The sequence below is a fragment of the Staurois parvus genome, unplaced genomic scaffold (genome assembly GCF_062004578.1).
Source record: "Staurois parvus isolate SC_StPar_1 unplaced genomic scaffold, SC_StPar_1.0 ptg001245l, whole genome shotgun sequence".
Taxonomy (NCBI): domain Eukaryota; kingdom Metazoa; phylum Chordata; class Amphibia; order Anura; family Ranidae; genus Staurois; species Staurois parvus.
The window spans coordinates 165,001-178,002 of record NW_028319041.1 but is presented as its reverse complement, the minus strand read 5'-3'; the positions used below and the strand labels follow the sequence as shown (position 1 = coordinate 178,002).

At 47.7% G+C, this 13,002-nt stretch overlaps 1 protein-coding gene across 1 annotated transcript in view; it reads left to right on the top strand.

Moving 5' to 3' along the window:
* Window positions 1-582: 582 nt before the first annotated feature.
* Window positions 583-13,002, top strand: part of LOC149437918 (obscurin-like) — a 138,915-nt gene continuing 126,495 nt past the window's right edge. The window contains exons 1-2 of the mRNA XM_089660485.1: window positions 583-841; window positions 2,554-2,656. Of these exons, the coding sequence (XP_089516611.1) occupies window positions 583-841; window positions 2,554-2,656 (362 nt within the window). The remainder of the gene's footprint in view (window positions 842-2,553; window positions 2,657-13,002) is intronic.

Genomic DNA, 13,002 nt, shown 5'->3' with positions numbered 1-13,002 from the left:
TGAAAAGTCTTGCGGTTGCAAAAATGTATCCATTTGCATCCAAATAAAAACAACAGTATCCGAAATGGATACAAATGGATACATTGTTGCAACTGCAAGACTTTCATGTAAAATATAATAGCGGAGCTCTCTGCAAGGAACAGAAGTAAAAATGCCGGCCGTAGTTGGGATGAAAATTTACTGACTTTTTTACTGTTGGTGGTAACGTCGGCCTATTGAACGACCGATTTTTCGCTCTTTTTTTTTTAAAACAGCCGATTTTCGACCCTTCTATGGCCAGCAATAGTCAGAAATTTGTTTTTATTTCGGCTTCGTTTTTTAATTTAATTTGGATTTTGGACAAAATTTCAGTTCGATATTTTGGATTAATTTAAATTCGTCACTATTGTAATTTGGAAATTTGGATACATCCGAATGTCCAAATAACGAAAATTTTATCCGAATTTCAATTCGGAATGAAACGAACCGCACATGTGTACTGAATGCTCAATCGGTAAACGGTATCCAATGTCCCAGTCTTCTCTGTATAAAATCCTGTAGGACTTGGAAACCTCCATTCTTGGTCTTTGGCCTCAGAACTGCATGTATGCCATTAACCTTCTCACATCTGCAGGAGGAGATTTGGATGGATTTATACGGGCCTCTCTGCAACGCGCAGATCAGGAGATCAGACAGGTTCTCCAGAAACTTGACTCTGGCACTGGCCTTCCCGTGTCTCCGGAGCTTACTCCAGAAGACATAGACATTCGGAAGGAGGTGGAACAACAGCTACGGGAAGAGATCCGATCAATGGAAATGTTCAGAGATGCCAACACCCAAACCCCCGAGAACATCCTACAAGGTACGATAAGCAGAAAAAGAGACATTAACTGGGAAATATACAATGCTTCAAATATGGGACAAACTATTCCCAAAATCCGCACACTCTTAAGAGAAAATGGGCGTAAAGTAAGCCCCAATCACTGGTGTCACTGGCAGTAATAACCGCCAGCATTAGTGCGAGAAGCTATAATCACAACTTCCATCATTTGTGTCAGTGACCACAATAATAGCCCCAGCATTGGTGTCAGTGACCACAATAATAACTCCCAGCATTGGTGTCAGTGACCACAAAAATAGCCCCAGCATTGGTGTCAGTGACCACAATAATAGCCCCAGCATTGGTGTCAGTGACCACAATAATAGCCCCAGCATTGGTGTCAGTGACCACAATAATAGCCCCAGCATTGGTGTCAGTGACCACAATAATAACCCCCAGCATTGGTGTCAGTGACCACAATAATAGCCCCAGCATTGGTGTCAGTGACCACAATAATAACTCCCAGCATTGGTGTCAGTGACCACAATAATAGCCCCAGCATTGGTGTCAGTGACCACAATATTAGCCCCAGCATTGGTGTCAGTGACCACAATAATAGCCCCAGCATTGGTGTCAGTGACCACAATAATAACCCCCAGCATTGGTGTCAGTGACCACAATAATAGCCCCAGCATTGGTGTCAGTGACCACAATATTAGCCCCCAGCATTGGTGTCAGTGACCACAATAATAGCCCCAGCATTGGTGTCAGTGACCACAATAATAGCCCCCAGCATTGGTGTCAGTGACCACAATCATAGCCCCAGCATTGGTGTCAGTGACCACAATAATAGCCCCAGCATTGGTGTCAGTGACCACAATAATAACCCCCAGCATTGGTGTCAGTGACCACAATAATAGCCCCAGCATTGGTGTCAGTGACCACAATATTAGCCCCCAGCATTGGTGTCAGTGACCACAATAATAGCCCCAGCAAACTGAAACTGCGCCGAACTGCACCAAAAGATGTTAATTGGGCCTAAGCAGTACCTTGAGATCCGGTCCGTGCCATGAATTGCACAGGAACACGCTCGGAATCGCACAGAACCGCTGATCCAGTTGCAGTGCAATTTCAGCCCCTTCAATGAACGGGCTGAAACTGCGCCGAACTGAACCAAAAGATGTTAATTAGACCTAAGCAGTACCTTAAAATCCGGTCCACACCATGAATTGCACAGGAACACGCTTAGGATCCCACAGAACCGCTGATCTGGGTGCAGTGCAATTTCAGCCCATTCAATGAACCGGCTGAAACTGTGCCGAACTGCACCAAAAGGAGAGCACAGGAACCAGATCACATTGTACGCCTGTACCATACGACCCAGTGCAGGCAAAAGCGACCTTCATTACAGATCACAAGTGCGGTGCATTTTGAACCACACACACAATGCGGGCCCTAAAAGATTTATATTTTTTATTTCTGTTCTATAACCTCATAGCTGTGTATCTACAGTGTGAGATCATCTAAGGCACTGCAGTCCCAGACTGCTAGTCTCAGCAGATTTGCAGTGAGATATGGTGATGTCACTCCTGCAGTGCTCACTGTTCTCCTTGCTGGAGAGGAAGCTGTACTTGGTGGCCTGCAGTGCAACAATCCCCCTGCTCCTGTTTCATCGATTCTGTAGATTTGGGCTTCCTCCAGGTCGATCAGCATAATCAGTATGCTAATAGCGGTGACTTTTTTTTTATGTTCAGATGAGCGAAAAGTGGAGTCCTGTGTGAATGAGGCTGTTGAAGTAACTCCTGATGTCTGCTGTTCGGAAACACAAACAGATGAGGAGAAAATTATCCCAATCAGGTAACAACGCTGAATCGCCCAGCAGAGCTTCTCAAAAAGGAAAATGAGGTGAATTGTATATAATGCAAGGGCAGGACTTTTTTTTCAGTGGGAACGAGGGGAATGCAGTTTCGGCACCTCCAGCACTGAATGTATGTAATGGCAAGGGGTGCTGGGGTGTGATGGAGGGTCTATTATTGCTGATTGCTGGAGGGTCTATTGATGCTGGCTGCTGGGGATCTACTGTTGCAGGATAGGTCTTTTGTGCTGGGGAGGTATATTGATGTTGGTAGAGGATCTAATGTTGTTAGGGGGTAAAATTGTTGACGGGATGGATCTACTGTTGAGAAAGGGGTCTATTATTGCTGATTGCTGGAGGGTCTATTGATGCTAGCTGCTGGAGATCTACTGTTGCAAGAGGGGCCTTTTGTGCTTTGGAGGTATATTGATGTTGGTAGAGGATCTATTGTTGCTAGGGGGGTCAGTTGTTGATGGGATGGATATACTGTTGACAAAGGGGTCTATTATTGCTGATTGCTGGAGGGTCTGTTGATGCTGGCTGCTAGGGATCTATTGTTGCAGGAGGGGTCTGTTGTGCTGGGGAGGTATATTGATGTTGGTAGAGGATCTATTGTTGCTAGGGGAGTAAATTGTTGACGGGATGGATCTACTGTTGAGAAAGGGGTCTATTATTGCTGATTGCTAGAGGGTCTGTTGATGCTGGCTGATGGGGATCTACTGTTGCAGGAGGGGTCTGTTGTGCTGGGGAGGTCAGTTGATGCTAGTGGAGGATCTGTTGTTGCTAGGGGGGTGGGGTCAGTTGTTGATGGTATGGATCTACTGTTGAGAAAGGGGTCTATTATTGCTGATTGCTGCAGGGGTCTATTGATGCTAACTGAGGGGATATCCGTTGTTGCTGGGATGGGATCTATTGTTGCTGCATTCTCTAAAAGGGCGGTACTAGGAGGAGGTGGAACCAAGGAACGACGCTCGGAGGTGGGTAGGGGGTGGAGACAAGGGGGTGACTTAATAAAAAAAGAAAACAACTAGTGACATCAATCTCTGCCCAAAGGGTCCCGACAATGAAGACTGGCTTCACTCAGTTCCCAGGTCTGTACATCCGCTGTGCCCATTATGAGGGCTTCCCACCATCCCTGTGCTGAGTTCCTGGGTCTGTACACCCGCTGTGCCCATTATGAGGGGTTCCCACCATTCCTGTGCTGAGTTCCCGGGTCTGTACGCCCGCTGTGCCCATTATGAGGGGTTCCCACCATCCCTGTGCTGAGTTCCCGGGTCTGTATGCCCGCTGTGCCCATTATGAGAAGTTCCCACCATCCCTGTGCTGAGTTCCCGGGTCTGTACACCCGCTGTGCCCATTATGAGGGGTTCCCACCATCCCTGTGCTGAGTTCCCGGGTCTGTATGCCCGCTGTGCCCATTATGAGAAGTTCCCACCATCCCTGTGGCGAGTTCCCGGGTCTGTACGCCCGCTGTGCCCATTATGAGGGGTTCCCACCATCCCTGTGGTAAGTTCCCGGGTCTGTACACCCGAGGGCCCGGGGTCGGTAGGGGGCCCCATGAGATGCCCCTGGTACCTTTCATAGGCTGTTTTGGGTGTGGTTTGAGTGTGGGTGAAGACACAGGGGTCCCATGATCCCCTATTGCCTGGGGGCCTCATGAGTTGCCAGTCTGCCCCTGGTAGGTGGTTAGGTGTGACACCATGAGCAGGGGCGGACTGACCATTCCGGCACTTGGGCACCGCTCGAGGGCCCGGGGTCAGTAGGGGGCCCCATGAGTTGCCGGTCCGCCCCTGAATGTTGGGGTTTCTCCAGCTGTAAGTCATAATCATCCAAATGAAAAGAAAGAAATGCTGGAACTACGTCCCTCTGTGTCAGGAATCCATATAATGTACAACTTTCACTTTTTGAATTGATTTACTGAAATAAATTCACTTTTTGATGAGATTCTAATTGATTGCGGTGCACCTGTGTATATATTATATATAGTTCCCTCGGGTTGTAGATAGGCAGTTGTGGGGGTGTACTGCCACCTAATACGGTCACATGACACAAGGCTGTCATTCACCTTCCTGAGCTCCTGTGCTGAATGTGGGCAGAACGAGGCGATTACCTGTCACACGTCAGCGTAGGACTTCACTCGGGGATTCCAAATGGAAATACATTTCGTAGGAGGGTTAGTCACCAAAGATCGAAATATAGAAACTTCCGTAGAACTTCTGACACCGGAGCGATATAAATCTCTAAATAGAAACTAGAAGGTATTTTTGTACTGCAATTTACAAAAAAGCGCAGAACTTATTAATGGCTCCCCCCCCCCTCCTCCCACGGCACAGGGCTCTGACGGTATGAGGTATGACACGGGTATGCTGTCCCATTAGGACGTCACCGACTGCATCCCATCTGGATATCTCCTAAACACCGCAAGTGTAGATGATATTTACTGTACCTACAGTGAATGCGGGGTCCGGGGAGAGCGGATATAGTGAATGCAGGGTCCGGGGAGACCAGATATAGTGATTGCAGGGTCCGGGGAGAGCGGATATAGTGAATGCAGGTTCTGGGGAGACCAGATATAGTGAATGCGGGGTCCGGGGAGATCAGATATAGTGAATGCAGGGTCCGGGGAGAGCGGATATAGTGAATGCGGGGTCCGGGGAGACCGGATATAGTGAATGCGGGGTCCGGGGAGAGCGGATATAGTGAATGCGGGGTCCGGGGAGACCAGATATAGTGAATGCGGGGTCCGGGGAGATCAGATATAGTGAATGCAGGGTCCGGGGAGAGCGGATATAGTGAATGCGGGGTCCGGGGAGATCGGATATAGTGAATGCGGGGTCCGGGGAGAGCGGATATAGTGAATGCGGGGTCCGGGGAGATCGGATATAGTGAATGCGGGGTCCGGGGAGATCGGATATAGTGAATGCGGGGTCCGGGGAGAGCGGATATAGTGAATGCGGGGTCCGGGGAGAGAGGATATAGTGAATGCGGGGTCCGGGGAGAGCGGATATAGTGAATGCAGTGTCCGGGGAGAGCGGATATAGTGAATGCAGGGTCCGGGGAGAGCGGATACAGTGAATGCGGGGTCCGGGGAGACCGGATACAGTGAATGCGGGGTCCGGGGAGAGCGGATATAGTGAATGCAGGGTCCGGGGAGAGCGTATATAGTGAATGCAGGGTCCGGGGAGAGTGTATATAGTGAATGCAGGGTCCGGGGAGAGCGGATATAGTGAATGCAGGGTCCGGGGAGAGCGGATATAGTGAATGCAGGGTCCGGGGAGAGCGGATATAGTGAATGCGGGGTCCGGGGAGAGCGGATATAGTGAATGCAGGACCTGGGGAGAGCGGATATAGTGAATGCAGGGTCCGGGGAGAGCGGATATAGTGAATGCGGGGTCCTGGGAGAGCGGATATAGTGAATGTGGGGTCCGGGGAGAGCGGATACAGTGAATGCGGGGTCCTGGGAGAGCGTATATAGTGAATGCAGAGTACGACTTGCTGGATCCCAGTTCTGGTTGAACAGATACAGAAATTATTTGGTAAATAAAACACTTGACATTTTTATATTTTATCTTACTTAGTAGTTTGGATGGATTAATGTTTGCCGAGTCAGAGGAATGTAAGAAGCTTACATAATATAACAGCTTAACGGGATTTCTGCACAGGATCAGCTGCTGATGTTTTATATTTTTATTATTATTATCAGGTTTTTTTTTCAGCAGGAACTCGGGCACACAGTTCCGGCACCTCCAGTATTGAATGTATGTAATGGCAAAGGCTGTGTTGGAGGGTCTATTGATGCTGGCTGCTGGTGGATTTATTGTTGCTGGTGGGGATCTATTTCTGCATGGGGGTCTATTGTTGCTATGGAAGTCTATTGTTACAGGTGAGGGATCTATTGTTGCTGGTGGGGTCTTATGTTGCCGGGAGGGATCTACTGTTGAGAGAGGGTCTTTTGATGCTGGCTCCTGAGAGATCTGTTGTTGCTGGGGAAGGTCTATTACTGCTGGGGTGGTATTTTGTTGCTGGGCGGTCTTATGTTGCCGGGAGGGATCTACTGTTGAGAGAGGATCTTTTGATGCTGGCTCCTGAGAGATCTGTTGTTGCTGGGGATGGTCTATTACTGCTGGGGTGGTATTTTGTTGCTGGGGGTCAATTGTTTCTGGGGGGTTCTATTGTTGTGTAGGGGATCTTTGGTTGCTGAGGGGGGTCTATTTTACTGCTTTTCTTATTATCATTAACAAATTCCATACTAATTACTTAGCACTGCAAAATAATTGGTTCTGTATTCTCTAAAAAGGATGGTAATGGAAGGTAGGCAGGGGTATAACCAAGGGGCGGTGCTCAGAGGTGGGTAGAGGGAGGAGACAAGGGGGTGACTCAGAAGGGGGGAGTTCCTTCACCTATTCTCCCTGATTATTATTATTATTGCAATACAATGTATTATTAGTTTTATTATTTATTATCATTGTCATCCATTGTCTATCTGCTTCTCCGCCGCTGTATAGCAGATATACTGCTACACGGTGGCACGGGTGCGCAAAATCACGTGTATATATACGTGATTTTGCATTTCCGTGGCCGCGGATGTCAATCACCGGGCCCCGGCCAGTGATTACCCACCAGCGCCAGGTGATTACCGACAATCACCGACGGGGAGGAAGACTGTTTTGTTTACAAACAGTCTTCCTCCCTGTCATCTCAGGCACACTGCTCAGGATGGCTGTACACAGTGAAGAACACACCCCCCCCCACCCCCTAGTAAAACACTCCCTACACACAGTTAACCCTTTGATCGTCCCTCACATCAACCCCTTCCTGCCCAGTGCCATTAGTACAGTGTCAGTGCTGTTTTCTAGCACTGATCACTGTATTGGTGTCACTGGGGATGTCAGTGACACCAAGTTAGTCCCTCCCCCAGTGTCAGAATGCCCGCCGCAGTCCCACAGTCTGATCTAGTACTAGTAAAATCGCTGATCGCCGCCGTTACTTGTAAGGAAAAAAAATCCAGTATCTGTACCGCAGAGGCGTAGCTAGGATATTTTGTGCCCGGGGACAAACGGCCACCTCATGACACCCCCCCCCCCCAGCTTCATATGGTCCCTGTAGACACCCCCCTCATCCCGATCACATTACTCCCCCCCCCTTCATCCATGGCACTACTCACCTGGCTCTGCTCTCCCCTCGTCCCCTCCAGCACATGCCCGGCTCACTGCTCTCCTCTCCACTCCTCTCCTGGCCGGCTCCTCTCTCCTCTCATAACTCACTGTGGATGGCAGACGTATCAGATGACACGTCTGCTGCAGTGATCTTGTGACCTCATTTTGGCGCCCCCTATACCTTGGCGCCCGGGTACATATATACCCCCCTGCCCCCCCTCAGCTACACCTCTGCTATACCACCATTTGTAGACGCTATAACTTTCATGTAAACCAATTAATTTACACATATTGGGATTTTTTTTTAGGGAAGACACGGAGCAGAATACATTTTGGCCATATTTACGACGAAATTCGATTTTTTAAAATTTTTTCTGAATATGTTTAATAGCAAAAAATCTGAAATATTGTTTTTTTTCAAAATTGTCGGTCTTTTTTTGCATATAGTGCAAAAAAAGACCGACGGGCGATCAAATACCGCAAGAAAGCTTGTGGATGACCGCGCAATTGTCAGTTAAAGTAACGCAGCACACGCAAACAATAAAAAAAAAATGCTATGGGGATCAAGTAGAAGCCAGCAGGGTTGGCGGACATGCAGAAAGAGAGATCCAAGGGAAAGCAAAGGCAGATCCAGATGGAGGAAGGCCAGAGCGATCCCAACGCCACACCAGGAGGCAACAAATGGGAGCCAATAGCAGCCCATATAAAGAAAGCCTGGTTAAAAAGCTCAAATTCCTGCTTGACGATGCTCAGTATTCATCCATGGATCCAACATCAAAGGCCAATTGTAGGATGACATTTACAGATCCTCTATCCCCAGTTCAAATGTCTTCCACTATTCAGGATCTGCATGAACCAAGATGGAGAAGGGAGATGGTAGAGACTGGAAGTGATAGCAGTTGGGTACACTAGATACAGTGGGAGGGGAGGAAGATGGCAGTGGATGGTGGTGATGTCAGTTGGGTACACTAGATACAGTGGGAGGGGAGGAAGATGGCAGTGGATGATGGTGATGTCAGTTGGGTACAATAGATAGAATAGCATTGGGAGACTGCAGTGGTTGGAAATCATGGTAGTTGGATACACTTGGTGTGCAAATGAAGAGCTAATGCAGTGGATGGAGGTGAAGGCAGTTGGGTATATTAAATACAATAGGGATGGCAGTGACTGGAGGTGATACCATAGGAAAGGATGATTGCAGTAGGTGTAGGTGATGACAATTTGATACACTGGGGAAGGTAGATGGCAGTGACTGGAGTTATGGCAGTTGGGTTCACTAGGTACAGTAAGGGAGGAAGATGGCAGTGGATGTAGGTGATGGTAGTTGGGTACACTTGGTGCGCAAGTGAGGAGAGAAGGCAGGGGATGGAGGTGATGGCAGTTACATATACTAGATAAAATAAGGAAGAGAGAATGCAGTGGATGGAGGTGATGGCAGTTGGGTATATTAAATACAGTAGGGATGGCAGTGACTGGAGGTGATACCATAGAAAAGGGAGATTGCAGTAGGTGTAGGTGATGACAATTTGATACACTGGGCAAGGTAGATGGCAGTGGCTGGAGTTATGGCAGTTGGGTACACTAGATACAGTAAGGGAGGAAGATGGCAGTGGATGGAGGTGATGGTAGTTGGGTACACTTGGTGTGCAAGTGAGGAGAGAAGGCAGGGGATGGAGGTGATGGCAGTTACGTATAATAGATAAAATAAGGAAGAGAGATGGCAGTGGATGGAGGAGATGGCATGTGGGTACACTAGATACATCAGGGAAGGGGAGTGGCAGTAGATGGAGGAGATAGACGTTGGTTACATTAGATACTGTATAATACAAAAAGGAGGTGGTAGTGATAATAACATCTGGGTACACTAGACTGGGGTGGGAGACTGCAGTGGCTGGAGATCATGGCAGTTGGGCACACAGGTTACAGTACAAATTACAGTAGGGATGGGAGATGGCAGTGACTGGAGATGATGGCAGTGACTGGAGATGATGGAAATTAAAATACAATAGAGAGGAGATAAAGCCATAGATGGAGTTGATGGTAGTTTGGTGCACAGGATACAATTGGGAAGGAAGATGGCAGTGGCTGAAGGGGATAGAAGTTGGGTACATTAGAGAGAATAGAGGAGGGAGATTGCAGTGGTTGGCATTAGATACAATAGGGAAGGGAGGTAACAGTTGTTAGAGGTGATGGCAGTTTGGTACACTAGATACAATAGGGAAGGTAGATGGCAGTGGATGGAGGTGATGATAGTTGGGTACACTAGATACAATAAGGAAGGTACTTGGCACTGGCAGGGGGAATGGCTGTTTGGTACACTAGATACAATAGGGAAGGTAGATGGCAGTGGATGGAGGTGATGATAGTTGGGTATACTAGATACAATACTGAAGAAAAATGGCAGTGGATGTAGGTGATGGTAGTTGAGTACATTAGATACAATTGGGAAGGAAAGATGGCAGTGGATGGAAGTGATGACAGTCGGGTACACTGGATACAGTAAGGTAAGAACTTGCCACTGGCAGGGAGGGATGGCAGCTGGGTACACGAGATACAATAAAGAAAATACTCCTGGCAGGGGGGTTGTAATTGGGTACACTGCTGTAGATACAATAGGAAGGGAGATGGCAGAGGATGGAAGTGATGGTAATTGGGTACACTAGATTCAATAATGAAGGTACTTGGCACTGGCTGGGGAAACACTAGATACAGTAGGGAAGATAGATGGCAGTGGATGGAGGTGATGGCAGTGGGGCATACTAGATATAATAGGGAAGAGAGATGACAGTGGATGTAGGTTATGGTAGTTGAGTACATTAGATACAATAGGGAAGAGAAATGGTAGTGGATGGAAGTGATGGCAGTTGGGTACACTGGATACAATAAGAAAGTACTTGACACTGGCAGGGGGGGATGGCAGCTGGGTACACTAGATACAATAGGTAATTTAGATGGCAGTGGATGGAAGTGATGGCAGTTGGGTACACTAGATACAATAAGAAGGAAAATGGCAGCGGATGGAGGTAATGGCAGTTGGGTACACTAGATACAATAAGGAAAGTAGATGACAGTGGATGGAGGTGATGGCAGTTGGGTACACTTGATACAAAGGTAAGGTAGATAACATGGAATGGAGGTGATGGCAGTTGGGTACACTAGATACAATAGGAAGGGAGATGTCAGTGGATAGAGGTGATGGCATTTGGGTACGCTGGATACAAGAGGGAAGGTAGCTGGCAGTGGATGGAGGTAATGGCAGTTGGGTGCATTAGATACAATAGGAAGGGAGATGGCAGTGGATGGAGGTGAAGGCAGCTGGGTACACTGGATACAATAGGGAAGGTAGATTGCAGTAGATGGAGGTGTTGGCATTTGGGTACACTAGATACAATAGGAAGGTAGATGGCAGCGGATGGAGGTGATGGCAGTTGGGTACACTAGATACAATAGGGAAGGGAGATGGCAGTGGATGGAGGTGATGGCAGTTGGGTACACTAGATACAATAGGAAGGAAATTGGCAGCGGATGGAGGTAATGGCAGTTGTGTACACTAAATACAATAAGGAAGGTAGATGGCAGTGGATAGAGGTAATGGCAGTTGGGTGCATTAGATACAATAGGAAGGGAGATGGCAGTGGATGGAGGTAAAGGCAGCTGGGTACACTGCATAAAATAGGGAAGGTAGATTGCAGTAGATGGAGGTGATGGCAGTTGGGTACACTAGGTACAAAAGGGAAGGGAGATGGCAGTGGATGGAGGTGATGGTAGTTGGGTACACTAGATACAAATAGGAAGGGAGATGTCAGTGGATGGAGTTGATGGCAGTTGGGTACACTGGATACAATAGGGAAGGTAGATTGCAGTTGATGGAGGTGATGGTAGTTGGGTACACTAGATACAATAGGATGAGAGATGGCAGTGGATGGAGGCGATGGCAGTTGGGTACACTAGATACAATAGGAAGGTAGATGGCAGCGGATGGAGGTGATGGTAGTTGGGTACACTAGATACAATAGGAAGGTAGATGGCAGCGGATGGAGGTGCTGGCAGTTGGGTACACTAGATACAATAGGAAGGTAGATGGCAGCGGATGGAGGTGATGGCAGTTGGGTACATTGGATACAACAGGGAAGGTAGATGGCAATGAAAGGAGGCGATAGCAGTTGGGTACACTAGATAAGATAAGGAAGGTAGATGTCAGTGGATAGAGGTGATGGCAGTTGGGTACACTGGATACAATAGGGAAGGGAGATGTCAGTGGATAGAGGTGATGGCAGTTGGGTACACTGGATACAATAGGGAAGGGAGATGGCAATGAATGGAGGTGATGGCAATTGGGTACACTAGATACGATAAGGAAGGTAGATGTCAGTGGATTGAGTTGATGGCAGTTCGATACACTGGATACAATAGGAAGGTAGATGTCAGTGGATGGAGGTGATGGCAGTTGGGTACACTGGATACCATAGGAAGGTAGATGTCAGTGGATGGAGGTGGTGACAGTTGGGTTCTCATAAGAAATGATGGTGAAAAAAAACAGACATTTTTAGGAAGATGAGGTATTTCTCTAACTGTTAAATATGTTTAAGCGTCATGCCTGTTTGTTTGATAGAACAGGAAAGACAGTTCCAGAGATTAGGAGAGACCTCATACAAATTCTGCCCATGGTGGGGTATTCTATGGCGAAGACATGACCAGGTCAGTGGAGGGGCAGAGAGGACGGTTCGGATTGTGTTTGTGCATCAGATGAGAAAGACACGCGGGACCCGAACTGCTACATTTTCTGAATCATTTTATTGTCAGGTTAACAGGAAACCAGCAAAGAGATTGGCAGAGAGGGCCAGCCAATAAGGAGCGATGGGAGGGACAGGTCTTCATTATATATATATTCACAGCCTGCATAGGATTCCTGCACAGCCTGCACAGCCGATGTGCTTTACCAATTGTATCCATTTATTGTCATTTTTAATTATTTTTATTATTCCCATTGTTATCATCTCATCGGTCTGCGTGCGATTCCTCCATCCAATCCACTCTCCTTATTCGGGGACGGCAGGATGAGGATGAAGGGGCATTGGGATAACAGATTTGAATGCAAATAAGGGAGGCTTGGCAAGCTCCGTGCCTTGTGCCCCCCCACCCCACCCCCCCTTTATCTCGCTCTGTTGCTTTTTTTTTTTTTTTTTTCCTTT